This window comes from Sardina pilchardus, chromosome 13 (assembly GCF_963854185.1).
Source record: "Sardina pilchardus chromosome 13, fSarPil1.1, whole genome shotgun sequence".
In the NCBI taxonomy this organism is placed as follows: Eukaryota; Metazoa; Chordata; class Actinopteri; order Clupeiformes; family Clupeidae; genus Sardina; species Sardina pilchardus.
In genome coordinates, this window is record NC_085006.1 from 14,406,322 (window position 1) to 14,427,195 (window position 20,874).

Genomic DNA, 20,874 nt, shown 5'->3' on the forward strand with positions numbered 1-20,874 from the left:
CTATTCATTCCCCATAACTAAATGAAATGATATACAGGAAAAACATACAGTAGCTCATCGTTCAACCATTGACTATGACAGCCCCCATCACGCAGCCATCATTAATAAAAATAATGAAATGGACATCTGCATCGCTGCACTCTAAAAGCAGGCTGAGAGTGATGGTCAGCAATAGCAAAGCATCAGGGAGCAAAAGAGAGGAAATTAAAGACTAAAGGAAAATCAAATCCCACACCCTCCCCCACAGAGGTTTTCCAAGAAAATCTCAATATGAATGTAAAGAGACCCCACACCACTGGGGGCAGCATCCTTTGATCCTCAACATGGAATGCCTGAGAAAATCCTTCAGGTTAAGTCATTTTTTATTGAAAAGAGGAAATATGGGAAAAAGGCATTCTGAGGGAAGAAGTAAAGAACAGAAGGATATACAATATACACCCACTCTGATCGTGTCCTTATTAACATTCTGCGGCAAAGCAACACCTTAGTCATCTTTGTCCGAGATCAAATCAATCACAACACTTTCCCCCTATCTTAGTAGTGATACCTGTATCTCAAAGGTCTGTTCTTGGAAACTGGTTCAGGGAAAGAAAACACACACCAATCCTGTTCCCAGACAGACTTGTAGCCAGTGCCCTGCAGTAGTAGTCAAAGTGTAGTTAATGGCGATTGATGTTAAATTCTGAGGAATGTGGAAGTCGAGGGCCACTGGGGTTACACTATACAGTTACATAAGGGAGAGATTACCATAAGTCTCTGAATTCCGTCAGCATGGGGATTACTGTAATACGTTCCAAATAGACCAATGGACCCCACAGGAGAGAGCCAGTGAGAGGGACCCCCTTACCATGGAGACCGATTCAGGGAAAAATAAAGAGTTGAAGCAGGTTTCTACGACCCCAGTGCCACCCTTTGTTATGAGAGATGTTAGCTCCTAGAAGCCCCCCGGGCCAGAGCGAGAGCAGACGAAATGTGCTGAGTTCGCAAAAAATACAGGACTTTGAAAGGCAGAGCTTTCGAAGCGGTCTGCACTAGATATGTGTGTTTGCCCCACTCATTGTTACATCTGTGTTAATTAAAGTACTCAGACATTCAGAAAATTTGTCAAGGTGCATTTCAGAAATACTAGTTTACTACAGCATTCTAATCCATCTAGCATGTTTTGTAGAAGTAGGACTACTTCAGTTCCCAGACATTTCCCTGATATTTACATATAACACAATCTGCATATATTTGTTCTTGGCTATAAAATAACATAAAAATATGCTGTAATTATGAAAAAGGTTCTGAGCTTTTGGACATCAACACCCAATGGTTCACTTGCCAAATCTACCATTGCCATTTTATGACATGATTCACCCTTCTGCATTCATTTGACTAGGTCACTTTTAGGACGTAGGCCTACTGGAGTCTTATACTAGTTTGGTAGCCTACCTTAGCCTTCTTTAACAGGCAATGCTGTCTGATGTGCTGTAGCACTGGGTAACTCAAGCACAACAGGGTAAGAGGGATCACGTCAGACAACGGTCTGCCTTAGGTGTTGACTTTGCTGAGAAAGGATAGCGGAAAGAGATGTAAGTGGACAGAGCCTGCTCGCCATATCCCACACACTCCCCTCTAGTTCTTTAGCAGCCAAGGCCACATGCACATTCCAGTCACACATCAAAAACTTTCCCCTCCTCGACACCAACCAAAGCGACATAGTAAAGGCTGTTTGATTAGCCGATTTCATGTTCTGGGAAATCTACAAATCCAGATTTAACTATAATCAAAAGTGGTCTGCAGCGTACCCTTTTCCTTCTGTAGGAAATGCATATTCAGGTAAAGTCCAGACGCAAATTCAGACATCTTCTTAGTATCTGTAAATGGAATGTGAAAATTGTAACAGACACATGGCAAAAGAAACTATGTGCCCCTTTTGAACCCAACCAACATGTGCTCTGAAAGCATCTCTCAAAGTAGGACTCTTTCAACATGGCCGACATCTGTGACCTCCCAGATGGCCCTTTTTGTGTGGTAGAAACAGCCAAGCTGTGGCAACAGAAGGGGAAAGAGAAGACACAAAACAAAAATAAAACTAAACAACAAAAAAAACAAACATTTATCAAGTTGCCAAAATTCCTTCACTCAGAAACAGCTGCAGAAATTCCTCGGCGATTCAGGTACTGTTAACATCAGAAATCTGAACTTAAAAAATGGTCAATTTTATGTGACTGAATGATCCATCCCAGAGTACACATGACAAAGCAGTGCCTGAGTATTTTCCACAGCAAAGGCCTTTAAAAGACTAGCTGCTAGGAGAATTCATGACTGCATCATGACACATTTCATCAGAAATCTGTGGGGGTTAAATTGATTGATGAATAAGGTTGCTGGTTTAAGGAAAAAAACTGCACAACAAAAGACGCTCAACACTTGCAATACATTGTGGTTGTGTAATTACCAATACATAAGCATGTCAGAGTATCACACATGAAGACATGAGGGGTGGCAGATCACTTGAATATGGAGAAACAGCCAGTCATAGAATTCTCATTACATGCATTTATTTGAGAGAGATAGAGAGAGAGAGAGAGAAACAAAAATTTACTTTTCCATACACGTCAGTGTGCTAACCAGCAAATTTCTTTTCTGTCGTCTTTTTTTATTGATTAATTTAAACAAGTAATTTAAAAATTACTAAAAATGAAAAGCATTACAAACATGGGATTGGAGAGAGGGGGGTGGGGAGGGGGGTAGTGAGGGCAGCACAGCAATGTGAATTTATTTGGAGGCCAGTACAATCTGTTACAGAGGCAAAACACTGGGGCTGGTTTGGCTGTTACTGTATGTCTTTGAAACTGTGGCAAAACTCGCCCCCATCTGTCTGTGCCACACACACACACACACACACACACACAAAGCAAGAGAGAGGGAGGCCAACTCTGAAACAGACTTAGCCCTGTGCTGGGGTCACTTTCATTCAGAAGAGAGCTGCAATCACACACCTACAGCAATCTGGGAGAGCAAGAACAAAAAAAAAAGCTACAGGAGACGTTTGCGTACACACACACACAAACACACATACACACACGGCCACGGTATCTAAGGCCGGTGTTGGCCACCCTCAAGGACTCCCAAAGAGGGGGCCAGAGAAGTCCTCTGTCCTCAACCCCAGCCATCCCCACCCAGCTCCGCACCGACCAACCAAGTCGCCTCTGCTCACTCTGCTTTGCATCGTCCACCTCCAGACAGGGAGGCAGTATGATGCGACTTGACACAACAGCTCCGGGACGCACCTGCGTCTACCATCACCAAGGGCTCCGCCATGCCGACCGTGAGTGGCGTCTCCAACCATCGACGGCGAATAGTGTTTCACTTCCTTATTAGTCTCACACACTGACATTCAACGTTGTCCGGGGAAGTAGTTGGCGTGGAGGGGGACAGGTGGGTTATTTGCTTTGAGACGGCTCTGTACAGGATAAGACACCCCTCCCCCTCAGCACACACACACACACGCACACACTCCTTGCCCGTATCTTCAACCCTTTGTTTTGGGCCGCTCCATCTCCAGCATGTCAATGTCCCAAAACCGTTTGCCCCTTAATATGCAACCAACCCCTTGTATTATACCCCATTTATGCCAAGACAGGAGACAATCAACAAACAAGAGACAACAATCTCTAAACACAATAGTAATTGCTCTTCTGTAGAACCTGAAAATATACACCATGGAAAAAAATCTTTAAAAGCAAAACCCCAAGATTTTTATAATATTATTATTATTATTTTATAATAATAATAAAAGTAAGGAATATGGAGAAATAAATCACACAAAGAAAAAAAGGCTCATATAACTATAAAATAAATAGAAACAACTGAATCTTCAAAAGCAGCAAAAAAATTAAGGTGAGGGGGGAAAAATAAACAAAACGCGATCAAAAGGCATTGAGCATGTTTTAATCGTCTGCTGAACGAGTGTGGTGCCAAATGTGAGACAACAAGAGAGAGACAGAGAGAGAGAGAAAGGGAAGGAGGGAGGAAGGGTGAGAGAATTGTGAAAGGAGCAGAAAGAGAAATCACATTCCACTAGACTCGAGTTTCTTTTCTTTCTCTTCCCAACAGAGGGCAAGACAGACTCGGTCCTGCCCTCCAATGGGACTGGGGACAGCAGGTCAGTCAGGTGATGAAAGTATCCAGAGAAAAGCTACAGTCGCACTAAAGAATGGCCTTCCTCTGCCAAGGCAAGACCTCCTTCCCGCTCCCCTCCCCTCCTCTCATCTCAGCCTGTAACATTCACATTGGTTCCCGAAAAAGGCTTCAGCTTGTAAGCACTGATACATGTTTAAATAGAGAACCGAGAGAAAATCCCATAATAGACTTGTTTATATTTGTTTCCTTTCTTTCTTTTTTTGGCAGATCAGAGATGGCTGAACCGGACGAGAGTTAAAAGTTCAATCAGAAGCGTTTTGGCTCTTTCCACTGTACGGAGCTCTCTTTTTCTACACTTTGGAGGTATTCCTTCTCATGAGACAGACTTAAACTTGACTTAGCACAAGTACGCCCACACACAGACACACACACACACACACACACAGAGACACACACACACACACACACACACACACACACACACACACACACACACACACACACACACACACACACCTTTAGACACAAGACACACACCCCCATCCCACCCTCACACTCATTTATCTGATCTATTAGTGAAACAGTCGCAGAGAAGGGAGAAGTGGAACCAGATGAGGAATGGGAGGATAGAGAAAGAGAGAGAGAGAGCGCAAGAGAGAGCTTGTAGGAGTCCTGTCCAGTTAGAGCGTCCAGCTGCAATAACCTCAGATCACCACTGGAGGTCAGTGTTGCAATTTCAAGCCCCGACAGGTGCAGAACGGAAAGAGAGTGAGTGTGTGTGTAGTTGAGCATGTGCATGTGTGTGAGTGTGCGTGTCATGTCTCTTTGGTTTTGAGCAGTGAGATATTGTCTCCTTATCCTCCTCTTCAGACAGTATTCTCTGCCATCACTTTTTCTTTTCCTTTTCTTTGTCATTATTTGTATTTGTTTGCAGATCCTTCCTTTCATGGACCCCACTAGGGGAATGTAGTGATAGACAGAGGGGTAGTGTGACAGCTTCCACAAGGTTTTTTTCTTTTTTTTTTCTTTTTTAAATAAGTTGTCCTTTTTATTCTTTCATACAACTGTGTGTTTCTTCTGGCTGTGACTTGTAGTGTGTTCATATTTCCCAGGCTGTGGCATGATCAATATTTTCTTTTAGCTTTTTTTTTATTTCTTTGTCTCTTAATCACGGTTCATAGTGTGTGAGAGTGAGTGTGTGTGTGTGTGTGTGTGTGTGTGTGTGTGGGTATGTATGTATGTATGTAAGTGTGTATGTGTGTGTTTGTACACGCAAGTATCAGTTATCATGTGTGTGCCAGCGGCCAATGAGAGAGTGAGGAGATAGCAGGAATGATGAAGGGGGAAGAAAGTGTGTGGTTGGGTTGGGTTAGGTTGGGGGTTGGTGTGCGTGGGAAGGTTGGCTTGGGGCATCAGAAGCCCAAGGCCTTGCACAGGGCCCAAAAGACATACAGATCAGCTGGTCTACAGCAACCTGAGAGAGAGAGAGAGGAGAGAAGGAGAGAGAGAGAGAGAGAGAGAGAGAGAGAGAGAGAGAGAGAGAGAGAGAGAGAGGGGGGAGAGAAGGAGAGAGAGAGAAAGGACAAAAAAAAGAGCAATTGAGAGAGATAAGGAAGGAAACAGGGAAAACAATAATTACTCTTTGTTTTTACTGATCTCTTGCAACTTTAGAGTTAGAGTTGTAGAACAGAAGTACAACAAAGATTAAAGGCAGTGAAGTAAGTTCAAAATGACAGCTGTTCAAATGTAAAAAACGCAATGGCTGACCAGCTTTAGCTTGGGGTCACGAGCATCACTCTGAACCAATCAAATCAATTCTTTAACGACACCTAACCAAGTTCCCACAAACAATTCTACTTAACTTACATGGAGAACAATTGTCACTTGTCTCAAACGTTTTTTTTCCGTTTTAGACCTTAGTAGGTGCTGTCGCTGACATGACTCACTAAGACCATAAAAGTGGTAGTATAACTAAAGAAATACGATGGTTAATTCCCAGACCCCATTGCTGGTATGCTTTTTGTATTTTGGACTGGAATGTCCCTATTCAGTAGCCTAGCGAGCTAGACCCACATCAAAATATAGGGTCTAGAAACTCACCATAGCAGGGCTCAATTGGAGGGGTGGGATAAACGGTTGTCTTTCAAATTCCCTCTCCAGGCAATAGGATAGCGCTAAACGAATCATCTTCTTGTGTTAAGTACCCATGACGGAGCAACACATGCAATATACAAACGCATAACATAGGCCTAAGAAAGGTAGCATACCAAATATCTAAGACCGCTGACTGACTGAGAGTGTGAGAGACAAAGAGACTGAGAATAGCATCTTATGAAGCAAGGGGTAACAAGACACCAGTACCGTTTTGAAAGGCTCAATGACTTCTATATTACCACCGATGGAGTTATTCTACCACCTCAGTTATTTTTAACATTGTGACGGGAGGGATCGAGGAAGAATTGACACTAGACTGTAAGCGAGAATCCAATTACGAAGGTGTTGGCCGTCCTGTTTAACCATTCACCTACCACAACAGGAGGGTGCTGAGAGTGTGTGCATGCTGCGTGTGAGTGTATATGTTACCATGGTGACAGCACTACGGGGCCTCGCGTCCGGTATCCAGGCTGGCTTCCAGCAGCAGCTCCTCCAGGTCCTGCCCGCAGTGAAGCTCTGCGGCCACTACACACACACACACACACACACACACACACACACACACACACACACACACACACACACACACACACACACACACACACACACACACACACACACACACGTTAATCATATTAATTAATATATTAATGTGGCATGTATTAAAAAACATTGATAGCAGGATGGTTCTTAATGAATTTCTCTGTTTTTTCATTCCACACCCCTTGCTCTATTGCACCCCTGCTGCCCTCTGTTGGCGTGGAGGGGAACTCCACTCACCGTGCTCCATGACGCAGCTGCCAGGCTTGGGCCCTTCGGGATCCAACAGGTGCAGGGCGAATTCGGGCTTCAGTCCGTTGGGCAGGGCTGCTCCAGAAGGCTCCACTGTGACGCTCTCGCCGTCGTCTGTCGAACTCTCGTCTGGGGAGTCTCCCGACGACTCCTCCGCCTGGGGCTCGTCCACGGTCGACGTAGTGACCGAGGCGTGCTCCTCCCCCGTTGGGGCGACCCGCTGGTCCTGAGCGGCCGTGGGCGCTGTGGTGGCACTGACCACGGCGGCGGGGGTCTTCTTCGGAGAAGGCAGCGGGACCGGCGAATCTGAACACTCTGCAGACAGGGGAGGAGGACACGGCTGCGTTTGCTGACCCAAGACCAGCTGCAGCTCTGCCTCCAGCTCCGCTTCCAGCTCCGCCTCCAAGGCCTGCCCAGGTGAGAGCTGCTCTGGGCCAGGGCAGGGGTCAGGCTCCGCCGGTGTCTCCAGCTCTACGGTCGGCTCCGGATTACCACCGACCTCAGACGTTGCGCTGGGCAGGGGACACTCCTCCACAGTCTGTTGCTGCTGCTGCTGCAGGTCCTGTTCTGACGCCCGAGAGCTTTCATGAGGCCCCTGCTCTTGGGCAGCTGGCTCTGCAATCGCTTGAGAAGCCTGCGACCCGGGCTGCTGCTCTGCTGCGATCGGCTCGCTTGCCTGCTCTGCTACCAGCGTCTGTGACTCGGACTGCGTTTCCAGGACCTGCTCTGGCCCGGTCAGTGTGTCGGTGCTGACCGGGGCAGGCTGGGGTTGCGTGTGTGTATTTGGGCCCTGAGGCTGCTGCTCCAGTGGGTTTGGTGTCGCTATTGCTGCTGCTTCTGTTGCTGTTGCTGCTGCTTCTGTTACTGCTGCTTCTGTTACTGCTGCTGTTGCTGTGGCTGCTTCTGTTGCTGCTCCTGTCGTGTCTGCTTCTGTTGCTGCTGCTTCTGTTACTGCTGCTGGTACTGCTCCTGTCGTGTCTGCTGCTGCTGTTGCTGCTTCTGTCATTTCGGTTGCTGCTGCTTCTGTTGTTTCTGCTGCTGCTGCTTCTTCTGTCATTTCTGCTGCTGCTGTTGTTTCTGCTGCTGCTGCTTCTTCTGTTTTTTCTACTACTGCTGCTGCTGCTGCTGCTGCTTCTGTTGTTTCTACTGCTGCTGCTGCTTCTGTTGTTTCTACTACTGCTGCTGCTGCTGCTGCTTCTGTTGTTTCTACTACTGCTGCTGCTGCTTCTGTTGTTTCTACTACTGCTGCTGCTGCTGCTTCTGTTGTTTCTGCTGCTGCTGCTTGTCCCTCAGATAAAGGCTGGCTGAGCTCTGCGGAAGCCGCCTGGCTGCTTTCCTTCAGGTCCTCGGTGACGCTCACTGTGGAGGCTGCATTTGGTTGTCTCGGTGGGGTCACACTCGAGTCAGTCTGTGCCGGGGGCTGCCGGGATTGTAGTGCGGGGGGGTTTGGCTGCAACAGCTGCGCCCCTAGCGGGTCGGTCAGGGCTTCGGACAGCTGGCTGGGGTCTTTCTTCTGCGCAAGTGCGTCCACCGGTCCCTCCTCAGCAGGTCCGCTAGCACCCGGACGCGGAACGTCCCCGCCTGAGGACGCCTGCACTGGGCCGTGGGTTGGTTCAGCCTTTGTGGGCTTCGGGGTGTCTTTGCTGGTTGGGCTGGGTCCTTGACTCTGGGTCTGGGTCTGGTTCTGCTTCTGGTTCTGGGCAGCCCGATCCTGCTCCCTCCAGGACTGGAGCTGGGACAGCAGTTGCGGCTGCTCGGGCGGGCTCTCCACGCGGGTCACCATGAAGATCTTGTGGCCGCGGCCGGGGCTGGACACCGAGATGCAGCGGCCGGGCGACGGGGGCGTGCCGGGGGGCACGGGCGCCTCGGTGACCGTGATGGCGGACAGGGGGGAGGGCGGGGCGAGGGACGGGCTGGAGGTCGGCGCGGTGCCGCCACCGATTGGACCGGGGCTATGGTGGGAGGGGCTAGCGCCAGCGCCGGGCAGTTTTGCGGGCTGCTTAGCGCCGTCGTTCATCAACGACGCTCCTCCTACGGCTGGCACGCTCTTCTCCTCCTCCTCCTCCTCTTCCTCAGTGTCCGAGTCGGAGTCGTCGATGGAGATCGACGGTACCACCTGCGGTGCGCTCTCCTTCCCCGTGTCCCCTCCGTCGGGTTTGGACTCCGCCGCTCCCTCCTCTCCTCCTCCTCCACCGCCGACGCCGCTCTCTCCCTCGGCCGCGGGGGTGGACGCGACTGCAGAGACGGCGGCGGTGGCGGCGGCGGCGGACGCCTCCTCGCCCTCCTCCTCCGGGCGCGGCGTCTCCTCGCTGGAGATCTCGGCCATGGAGGCCGACTGCCGCATCTTCTGCTCGGTCTCCTCGCGCTCGCGCGCCAGGATGAAGTTCCGCTTGCAGCCGTTCTGCACTTCGGCCAGCAGGGCGCGCTGCGTCTCTATGAAGCTCTTCACCTGAGATAGACAGACAGAGGGAGAGAGGGAGAGAGAGGGGGAGTAGAGAGATAGAGAGATAGAGAGAAACAAAAGGGATAGAGAGAGAGGTAAAATAGAATGGAGAGAGAGAGAGAGAAAGCACACACAAAATGTATTAGATGACTGTTTAACTTTCTTACATTATGAAACATACATGCGTGCAATGTTAACGGGAGAGAGAGAGAGAGAGAGAGAGAAATAGGGTGACTGAGGAAGAAAAAAGAAAGGAAGAGAGAAAGGGAGACACTGATGTACAGCACATGTGCTGTGAGCAATGCAGCAGAGATGGAAAGGGCAGAGAGAGAGCGAGACAGAGAAAGGGAGAGAGAGAGAGAGAGGCACAGATGGGGTGAAAAAGACGAAAGTATCGATCATACTGAAGAATCTGCAGTTTGGGCAGTTTGCCTGCATACACAACACAAGCGTCACAAACAGATGAAAAGGCATGAGTCTCCATCTCAGCCTGTGTCTGAGTCCCATTCTGAGCTGTGTGTGTGTGTGTGTGTGTGTGTGTGTGTGTGTGTGTATGTGTGTGTGTGTGTGTGTGTCCAATCTGGCCAGATTTCAGTCAGGATTGATATGGGGAGACGAGCGGTCTGATTGAGCAAATTCAGCCAAGTTTGGGAAGTGCACATATGGCACGTTTAGCTCCAGCTCGTCATCTGGTGCTCCGGCAAACAACCCTCAGATATCCACCGGAAAAGACGGAGAGATTAGGGACCCAAGGAAGTCACAGCTGGAATGCTTCATTCAAAATGGGAAGCACTTTGTCTAAGAGGGTGTGTGTGTGTGTGTGTGTGTGTGTCTGAGAAAGAGGAGTTTCTTGTGTTTGTGTGTGTGTGCATGTGTGTCTGAGACAGAAAGAGAGACGAGTGTGTGTGTGTGTGACAGAAAGAGAGAGAGGTGTTTCTTGTGTGTGTGTGTGTGTGTGTGTGTGTGTGTCCTTTCCTCACCGTCTCCTTCTTGGGCTCACGGTCCAGGTCGAGGCGCAGCAGAGAGGTGTTGACCTTGAGGGCGAGGGACAGAGCCATCAGGCCGCCCGTCTTGATGTCGTTCTCACGCAGGTCCAGCCGTAGCAGCCGAGGACTCTCCGCAATGAACTCCGCCACCGCTACAGCACCTACACACACACACACACACACACCATTATAGACCATCACACACACACACACACCATTACAGACCATCACACACACACACACACACACACACACACACACACACACACACACACACACACAGATGATCACACACAAACACACACTGTTGTTTGATTTAAATAACTGCTTACGGTACTAGATCCCATCTACCACGGTTTCCATACAGGTGCAAACACAAGTCCAAACACAGACATGGACACAGACACACACAGGCACACAGACAATTACACACACACGGAATCAAACACACACATACACTAAGGCAAACACATAGAGCACTGTGGTGTGTGAACTCCTACTTTAGTGTATTATGGGAAGATATTATCCTATCATACACCTCAAGCAGATGTAGACATACATACAAGCTGGACTCAGATGTGGAAACACACGCAGATGCACACTCACATACAAACCAGGGATTAAAGCAAAAAAAAATCCTGAGCCTGAACTTTTTTAGACTCGTGCATGCGACTCTATACGACACTATGTTGGTCGATCGATTGGAAACCAGTTTACTTTTTGGAGTGTTTGCACACGACACAGGCTGTTTGTGATGTTGGACCCCAAGAAAGGCCAATAGGTGGCAATAGTAGGCTAGTCCAACACACTACAATATGCTACATGTAGCATTTAGGATTTCTTTTTATATCAAGTTTTGCTGCTAATCTTTGTCTTTGACAGGTTACAAATTGACCTACAATCATAAGGTGTCATGTTGTCAGGATATGTGAAATTGGAAGGCAGGCATTTGAAGAATAAGACTTAGTTGCAACCATTTAGGTTAAGGTATTCAAAAAAAGACACTGATTCTCTTTCTAAAGAGTAGTGTTTCCCACAGATTAGAAGGCAATGTGTGGTGGTCGCCTCATGTCTGACTTTTTATCACTTTGCTTTCATATAATGTGAATTTATTTATTTAATGATTTTTTAACAAGATGTAAAGCACACACACACACACACAGACACACACACACACACACACACATGTAATGATGTATACATTCTGTATACTGACATTTCTGATATTCATAACAGCAAACTTTATGCAGCTTATAGCCTGCTATTCATAGTAGCCTACAACTCCACCTCTTAAATTCAGCTGTTTGATTGAAGCCTCAAAATATTGTAAACAATGTAGAATAGTTGGCTAGTTTATCATACTCTAGCTGGTTGGACTGTTCAGTGTCCCCACGTGTGTTCAAGTTTCAAGGTAAGCTCATACTTTTTCTCCTTGGGACAGGCCCTTTAAATCTTGGAGTTGAAAAACATTGGTATTGAGTTAGTTGGTCAGTCAACTTGAATGCAGAGTTTATGTGTGCAGCATAGCCTACTAATGATGCTAACCGTATTTAACAATTCAGCTAGTCGTCTTCTGTGCGTCATTGCGTTCACGATTGTGAATGTTTTGTTTGGATTAAATGTGCATGTCGAGGGGCGGGTGTCCATTGAGTGCGCACGAGAGCGGACCAAGGAGAATTCGTTTACTTACGGTTTGGTAAAGTTGGACGCATAGTCTACAACATTTGCGGAAGAACTTATGCTTCCACCCGCAGCGTCAGGTGCATTAGTGCGACCGCGCTTCCATGGATGATCTCGTTATGGAGACAGACGCGGTGTGCACGAAGGGGAGTCTGTGTCTGTGTCTGAGTGTGTGTGTGTGTGTGTGTGTGTGTGTGTGAGTGTGTATTACTGTAATATAAAGGGTGCGTGACGGGTGAGTGACAGAGAGATAGAACAGGGAAAGGAAATTCATCTTAACGAATGCTGCATGTTTTTCAATAGCGTTAACAAATAAATAATATTTTAAAAAATCAACGCAGTCAAAGGCCGCACGCCGGAATTCCGGCACGGTGCCGGAAAACTTTAATCCCTGACAAACATACACACACACACACACACACACACACACACACACACACAGTCGTACCCTCGCAGGAGAGTTTGGTGGAGGCGAGCCCCAGTCTGAGGACGGAGCGGTTGGCGATGAGGCCGTCCTTCAGCTTGTGAACCCCCTCATTCCCCACTGAGTTGTGGCCCAGGTTCAACGTCTCCAGACTCTGTGTGCACGGCTAGAGAGAGGCAGAGAGAGAGAGAGAGAGAGAGAGAGAGAGAGAGAGAGAGAGAGAGAGAAGGAAGACTTTGAATCAGTTACCGGTAGCGTGGGGCAGGGGGCAGCAGAGGGTAACTAGTTGACAGACACACACACACATACACACACACTCACTCAAACATTCACTCACTCACACACTTAAACAGTAGCCCCCATTTTGTGGCTTGGTCTGGTTATGAGTCATTGTGTGACTGATTGGAGCTACTTTTAAAAGGCCCCAGGCCAAACATAACTAGACTTAAACACATACAGACTCACTGGCATGACACCAAGACACCATTATATGTATATATGCAGTCTGTAAACACACACAATTAAACGCACACACACACACACACACACACACACACACACACACACACACACACACACACACACACACACACACACACACACACACACACACACACACACACACACACACACACACACACACACAAATAAATAAAAATAAATAGGCAGTAAAGGAAGTGTTGCATGACCAAAGTAAGCATTCTATACCATGCTGCCAAACCACTGTTCCCATAAAGGTGCTTGTTTACTGTATACTCTGACCAAAGTGTATGTTTAGTTTTAAGTTTTTTACCCAGTCAAGAAGCAAGTGCTCTGTCTGTCATACACCAACACACATATTAACACATATACGAGCTAACACAGGGCCCTGATTTCCATGGTGTTTGAGTGCTGAGTGCTTCTCAGTAGCAGCATTGCACACTTGTGTGTGATGAACGCAAGCAAACCACTGCAGCAGGATGCCACATATGTCATACATACTGACCTCAGATGAGCACACCAGCACGTGCATATGCACACACACACACACACTGGTCATGTTTGTGATGGGCCCTGCGATATATGCAAAAATAAACTTTCACACCAAACAGGTTTGTCGAGTGTAACTGTAACAGGAAGAAAAGGCTGAGCTCAAGGGCTTATGGACAACCTGCTGTTCACACACACACACACACACACACACACACACACACACACACTGGTCAATGACCACAATCATCTACTCTGACTGAAACACTCTCTTTCTCACACACACAGTCGCTCGCAAACACACACACAGACATGTACGGTACATGTGCACACACACACACACACACAAGCGCACACACACACACACTAGAACTACATGCCAACAGATACGGACCAGCAAACAGACAAACAGATATGTGTTATAGACTGCTTTCGGTGTTTGTCATCTCCTAACACAAACACACACACACCCTCGAGGCAGTGCCCTGGCTGTGTGTGTGTGTGTGTGAGTACAGTCTGAGCACCTCTCAGTGAGGAGTCTGGGGTTAGTGGCTTCCCTCTCACTGCTGACTCACTGCCCATTACAAAAACAACTCCTTGAGACAGAGGGAGTCTGTGTTAGTCTGTGTGTGTGTGTGTGTGGAACCATTTTGTTTGTAGAACTGCAATATACCATTAATACGCGCATAAATGTGCACATTGCTGTATTGGTCTGAGTATGTGTAGAAGGACTGTGTATGACTGTGTGTGTGTGCAGTAAGTGTCCTGAAGTCACAGCTTTACTTTGCTTATGCAAGTGTGCTTAAGATTTTGTGTGTGTGCCTCTTTTCTTCACATGGACTTCAGATCTCTCTCTCTGTGTGTGTGTGTGTGTGTGTGTGTGTGTGTGTGTGTGTGTGTGTGTGACCACCCACAGCCACAGAGACTCCAGAGGAATGGTCATGAGATCTGCTGCTGAGCTGGGAGGAAACACGGCAGCACTTTTGCACACCATCGACAGAACTATACTGTATCTGCTGTGTGTGTGTGTGTGTGTGTGTGTGTGTGTGTGTGTGTGTGTGTGTGTGTGTGTGTGTGTGTGTGTGTGCAATATGGCTGAAACATATAAACATAATTATTAGAGTGGAGAGTTTCTGTAATTATTTCAAGCTCTTCATAAGCCATCCTTGTCAGTACCTGTACTGTGTGTGTGTGTGTGTGTGTGTGTGTGTGTGTGTGTGTGTGTGTGAGTAGTAGTCACCAGTGCAGCTGCGAGGTAGCCCATGCCATTGTGAGTGAGCTGGTTGTTCCACAGCACCAGTGTGACCAGACCTTTCCTCTGTTCCTTCAGGCCTTCACACACATAAGCCAGCCCTGAAAACACACAGAGACACACACACACACACACACACACACACACACACAGACTGTGAATAGGGGGGGCGAGGGAGAAGAAGATGAAGAAAAACAGCTCCAGGAGATGAAGGGCAGGGGGGAGGGGAGGGGAGGGAGGTGTACCGGTGTCCAGGATGTGGTTGTTGCGCAGGTCCAGGATCTGGATGTTGTAGTTGAACTTGAGCAGGTTGCCCAGCTGGGCCGAGTCCTGCAGTCCATTAAGCTTGTTATCAGCCAGATAGAGCTCCCGCAGGTTCATATTCATCTTCAGAGCAGTGGCTGGAGAGAGAGAGAGAGAGAGAGGACAGAGAAGAACAGAGGGAGGGGGAGAGAGAGTGTGCGTGGGGAAAAGAGCATTATTTATTTTGAATCCAATTTTAAAACTTGAGAGGCAGGTGTGTTTGTTCTCTTGGGTCATAATAATCGTAGTCATCGTGTTCTATTCCATTATGCACTCTGGAGCTCAGACGGAGAGAGAGGAAGCACGGGGACTGGGCAAGCGAGAGAGTAAAAGAAAGAGAGACGCAGTAGGGAAGATAAAAAGGATGAAAGACATCATAGTGACGGGCTACAAACAACCTGTGTGCCCCACTCATTTGTATGATGTCTGTGCACATTTCCATATGTGAACTAAAATGGGAAACTATTTACAAGGAGGACTTGTGAACAGCTGTGAGTCGCTAATCTCAACAAATGTCACCTAATGGGAACATTGCTGGTTTCCATCTACCTTTGTTGCATTATTATACCCAACTCGGGAGCTTTTCCTCTAAATATTTTTTTTTCTTTCATATTTCCCCATTTCAATGGCTACAATTGTATGTGTGTGTGTTTACGTGTGTGAGACTGTGTATGTGACCGGCTACAATTCCCATTAAAAGCAGGATAGATTAGAAACCAAGCTGAAACTCATTCAGACCATCCGGACGAACAGGCCAGCTTGTCCCATGTCCTCCGGTGATGGTCCAGCACCCCTCCCTAACAGCCCCATAGGAGACCACAGCACCCCTCTCTAACAGCACCATAGGAGACCACAGCCCCATAGGAGACCACAGCACCCCTCCTTAACAGCACCATAGGAGACCACAGCACCCCTCTCTAGCAGCCCCATAGGAGACCACAGCACCCCTCTCTAACAGCACCATAGGAGACCACAGGGGAATCTCACCCTCCTGGGCCTACCCTCACCCTCCTGGGTTTACCCTCACCCTCCTGGGCCTACCCTTAACCTCCACCCAAGGTTCTCTTTAATGGACAGCTGGATGCCTGGGTTGCTGGTTCGCTGAATAAACTCATTCATAGACACACTTTGCCTAGTTCACAGACAATAACCCCCACAAGAAAATTGTGTTGTGGGGAGAATACCAGTATTACATGGAAGTTGTAGAACCACAAGTTATTAAGGAAGGCTTGCAGAAATCTTAAAAAATGACTGAACTCTTGCCAAAAAAGACAATCAAACAAATGAAGCAGAGGGCTGACTCATTTCCTCTGCATGTGACAACAAGCACGGTGAGGAAACCAATGTAATCAATGTACCACAGCCTTTACATGCCAACGCTTGCTCCTAGGAATTCCGGCCAGCACCAACTATGCAAATCTTTACCACAATTATTCTCTACTTTTGGCATCATCTTCAAATGATCACTTGCTTATCAATGCATTGTCAGCCTTCAGAACACCCACTCGTTCACTATATAGTGAATGGCCACTGGGATTATACACTAGATAGATGTGTGGATAAGTAGATGCTCCATATGTAGGCCATGTTTTATTAACAAACAAAACAGTGATATAATTTACATGAGTAAATTTACCCTTTACATGAATTCACATGATGTATAGTCATGGGAAAGACAGATAAACACACACCTGTCATCCCCACTAACGGAGCAGGCTACAGCACACACAACTGAGTTTCCTTGTTCAGGTCGGCACACCCTGAGCAAACGCTAAAGATCTTTCACTGCAACACATCGGCAATAACATGGCCAAAAGATGGCCGAATGCGGGCAAAAGACAGCAGGTGGGATCATGTCGAGCCTTTAACAGTGCCAACAGTGCTATTGGTGGCGTCTTCAATTTAGGCTAGTTAGGTAACATGCTAGTTCTCCATAAACTGCATAATGTCTCATTTAGCATACAGTGAAAGACCACTGATGAAAGAGTGTCAAATGATTTATATTTCAGTGTCCATCACTTCACTTGACATCATCAGAAAGGGCCCAAGTTCTTCCCTGCACTCTGACCACAACCAATAATCCCCAATGAGCTTTATCTGTGCACAAAAAAATTGAGATAGGGAGAGGGAGGCAGACAGACACATAGATGGATAGAGATATGGATATAGATAGAATGAGAGAGAGAGAGAGGGAAAGAGAGAGAGGGGGAAAGAGAGAATGAGAGGAAAGAGAAAAAAGGAGGGAAAAAAACGGAGGACCCAAAAACAGAGCGCTTCTGTGAGAGCAAATGAAATCTGTCTGATTAGATCAGGCAACTCATCTCCACTTAATTTAGTCCCATTATTGCCATGACGACGATGTCTGCCACGGTCCTCTCACTGTTATGGAGTGGCATTATGGGATGCCCTAAACACATCCCCATCACTCGCAGAGAGGAGCAGGGAAAGAGTGAGAACAAAAGAACAAGAAAGAGACAGAGAGAGAGAGAGCGAGAGAGAAAGACAGACAGACAGACAGACAGACAGAAGCAGGGAAAGAGCGAGAACAAGAGAGAACAAAAGAAGAAGAAGAAGAGAGAGACAGAGACAGACAGGATCAGGAAAAGAGTGGGAACGAGAGAGGGAGAGATACAGACAGATATATATATATGGATAGACAGACCGAGAGATGGATAAACAACAAGAGCGAAATGGAGAGCGAGAGTGCAGACGGCTCACTTAGCGTCTCTGACTGGAGAGGAGGGCCGAGGGCAGGAGATGTTCAGACAGGCTACACTGCACCCTAATCACCAGCAATAACTACACCATTTGTGTGTCTGTCGGAGAGGCTCTTAGAGCTGGCACAGCTGAGCGATGCAGATGTGACGCGGGGAGAAGTGAGATCGTCTGCCGTATGTGCACTCAAGCCTGCCAAGGGTCTGCAGACGGGTGTTCTAGCAAGTTCTGTCATGTCTCACCGTCTGGGTTTGGGGTTTGGTGTGTGTGTGTATGTTAAATTATCTGCTGAAGTATTTGTGTAAGTGTGACTTTATATATATATTTGTGTGTGTGTGTGTGTGTGTGTGTGTGTTTGTTTAAGTATTTTGTGTGTATGTAACGGAATGTGTGTGACCGTATACATGAGTGTTTAAGTATTTGCATGTGTGCGACCATATACATGTGTGTGTGTGTGTGTGTTTAAGTATTTACATGTGTGCAACATACATATTAGTACTGTATGTGTGTGTGTGTGTGTGTGTGTGTGCGCATCTCACCCAGCAGCATGAGCGGTCGTCCGGACAGGCCAGCGTTCTCCAGGTGCAGCACGGCCAGGCTGCCGCTGATCCGGAGGGCGCGCGCCACAAACGGGGCCGAGTGGTCCAGCAGGGGCGTGTTCCGCGCGTCCAGGTACGTCAGAGAGCTCGTCTGCACACACACACACACACACACACACACACACACACACACACACACACACACACACACACACACACACACACACACACACACACACACACACACACACACACACACACACACACACACACACACACACACACACACATGGAATTAGACAACCAAACCATATATACACAAAGAGATACACACACACAGATGCACATAACGCTACATACAGAAATACAACACACACCAACACACGCACACATACAAAGCGCTCTCTCACACACACACACACACACACGAGTGACTGTGAATGGTCCTCTGTTAAGACAGCTGCTTGTTACAGCCCTATTTTAAGTCCACTTATTGCTACAGGATATGAAACTTGTGCAGGGGAATATTGTCTGGTCTCAGTGGCATCTGTATGAAGGGGGCTGCCGATGGACTTAAGCACCATGCTGACCTTTGACCTCAAAACCACTCTTTGAAGGACCGCAGAGAGGACAACATGCACGTCTGATGGGGTGGTACAACTGGGGATTGTGTGTGTGTGTGTGTGTGTGTGTGTGTGTGTGTGTGTGTGTGTGTGTGTGTGTTTCTCACAGATGTGTGCATGAGCTCAGGTTTGAGAGGTTTATATGGAAGGGACGCCAAAAAAAGGAATAAATGTGTGAAAGCAGGTGTGCGTGTGCATGTACAAGTAAGGGGTCAAGTATCTGTGTCTGTGTCTGTCTGTGTGTGTATATAAGAAAGTAAATGAGTGAGTGAGTGAACGAATGTGTGTGTGAGGGAGAGAGAGAGACCCACCGGCAGGGCTTGGTCTTGGCGCTAACATGCATCTCTAATCCTAGAGGCTCAGGATGGTAATCTCACACACTCTTCATCACTTCATCAGCACTCTCACCACCCCTCCCCCACCTCCACACCAACGCCAGCCCAGACCAAAACAGCACGTCTTTTGCACTTACACCCTCTCTCCCTCACCATCAATCACTCTCTCACTCTCTCACTCTCTCTCTCTCTCTCTCTCTCTCTCTCTCTCTATCTATCTTTCCCTGCCTCCCACTTTCCATATCTGTCTCTCTCTCTCCCACCTTCCCCACCCTCTCTCTTCTCTCTCCTTTACTTACACTCTCTCTCCCTCTCACCCACTCACTCTATCTCTTTCTCCACATCTGTTTCTCTCTAGACAGATCTCTCTCACACTCTATACATCTTCCATTATCTACTATACTTTTTACAGGCAGCCCAAGGCTCCCCACTGCATGTGTGCGTGTGTGCGCGTGTGTGTGTGTGTGTGTGTGTGTGTGTGTGTGTGTGTGTGTGTGTGTGTGTGCACTTCATGTCTCTCCTCTGTTAAAATTAAGGCACTGCCATTTCAGTGAGTGTGTCTGGTGTTTGCTTGAGTATGTGTGTATATCTTTGTATGTGTATGTGTTTGACAATATGAGTGTGAAGGGGGGGGGGGGGGGGGGAAGACGTGTGTCTGTGTGTGTGTCTGTGTGTGTGTGCCTAGACATTTGGTGTGTGTGTGTGTGTGCGTGTATGAAAGACGGACTGTTCTCTCTCGATAATTGGCAGTTCATTTCCATGCCTTTGGGAGAAGGCTGACATTAATCTGACAGTTTACAGAACACTTGCCCCGACAGGCCTCCCCATGTGAGGCCTAATGCAAGCTAATGAAGAGCTCTCCTCCGCACCAGCACACACACACACACACGGACGCACCCACGCACGCACGCACGCACACACACACACACACATATATGCACATACACACACATGCTAACACACACACACCCAGACACACAAACACATGATTATAATGTATAACTACAAACCTATCTCCAGACTACTTGTCATTCTCACCACAAATACACACACCCACACTTTTTTTTGGCCGGACAAAATGTCCAGTAATATTCCAGAATACCGGACATACAGAAAATCTGCTTGACATATGTTTTAAATAGCCATAATTGCCTATACATTAAAACAGCACTAAATCACAAATTATATATTTCCACAACGTAGTTTATCTAGCATTAGTTAGCAGTTTAGGATCAGCTTCATGGTAAGCAGCGAAGAAGGCTACTTTCATATGAAGTCGCACAAAACTGCTGCGCACACATTGAGAACAGACTTTAGCCTGGGCTACATAATGCTACACAAGCGCAGTATAGTTGTGGATCGGGAGAATTCCCTGAGGATCGATAACGTTTCGCGGTCAGCATAGGTGAGCTTAAAAACAGGTATGATAGTGTTGTTTGTACAAATTCATTACTGCGCGACCACAACCCCTCCCCCCCCGCACTCCCAGCGGCCCCTCCCCACAGACCTTGTAGCCTTATGAAGCAAC

General features: G+C 47.5%; 1 protein-coding gene across 1 annotated transcript in view; it reads right to left on the reverse strand.

Annotated features, from left to right (window-relative positions):
- Positions 1-2,529: 2,529 nt before the first annotated feature.
- The window catches only part of ppp1r37 (protein phosphatase 1, regulatory subunit 37), a 53,098-nt gene continuing 34,753 nt past the window's right edge, over positions 2,530-20,874 (reverse strand). Inside the window, exons 6-13 of the mRNA XM_062553236.1 lie at positions 18,389-18,539; positions 15,077-15,232; positions 14,820-14,932; positions 12,635-12,776; positions 10,501-10,667; positions 7,066-9,526; positions 6,715-6,810; positions 2,530-5,605 (exon numbers count right to left, since the gene is read on the reverse strand). Coding sequence (XP_062409220.1) covers positions 6,728-6,810; positions 7,066-9,526; positions 10,501-10,667; positions 12,635-12,776; positions 14,820-14,932; positions 15,077-15,232; positions 18,389-18,539 — 3,273 coding nt within the window. The 3' untranslated portion in view covers positions 2,530-5,605; positions 6,715-6,727. The remainder of the gene's footprint in view (positions 5,606-6,714; positions 6,811-7,065; positions 9,527-10,500; positions 10,668-12,634; positions 12,777-14,819; positions 14,933-15,076; positions 15,233-18,388; positions 18,540-20,874) is intronic.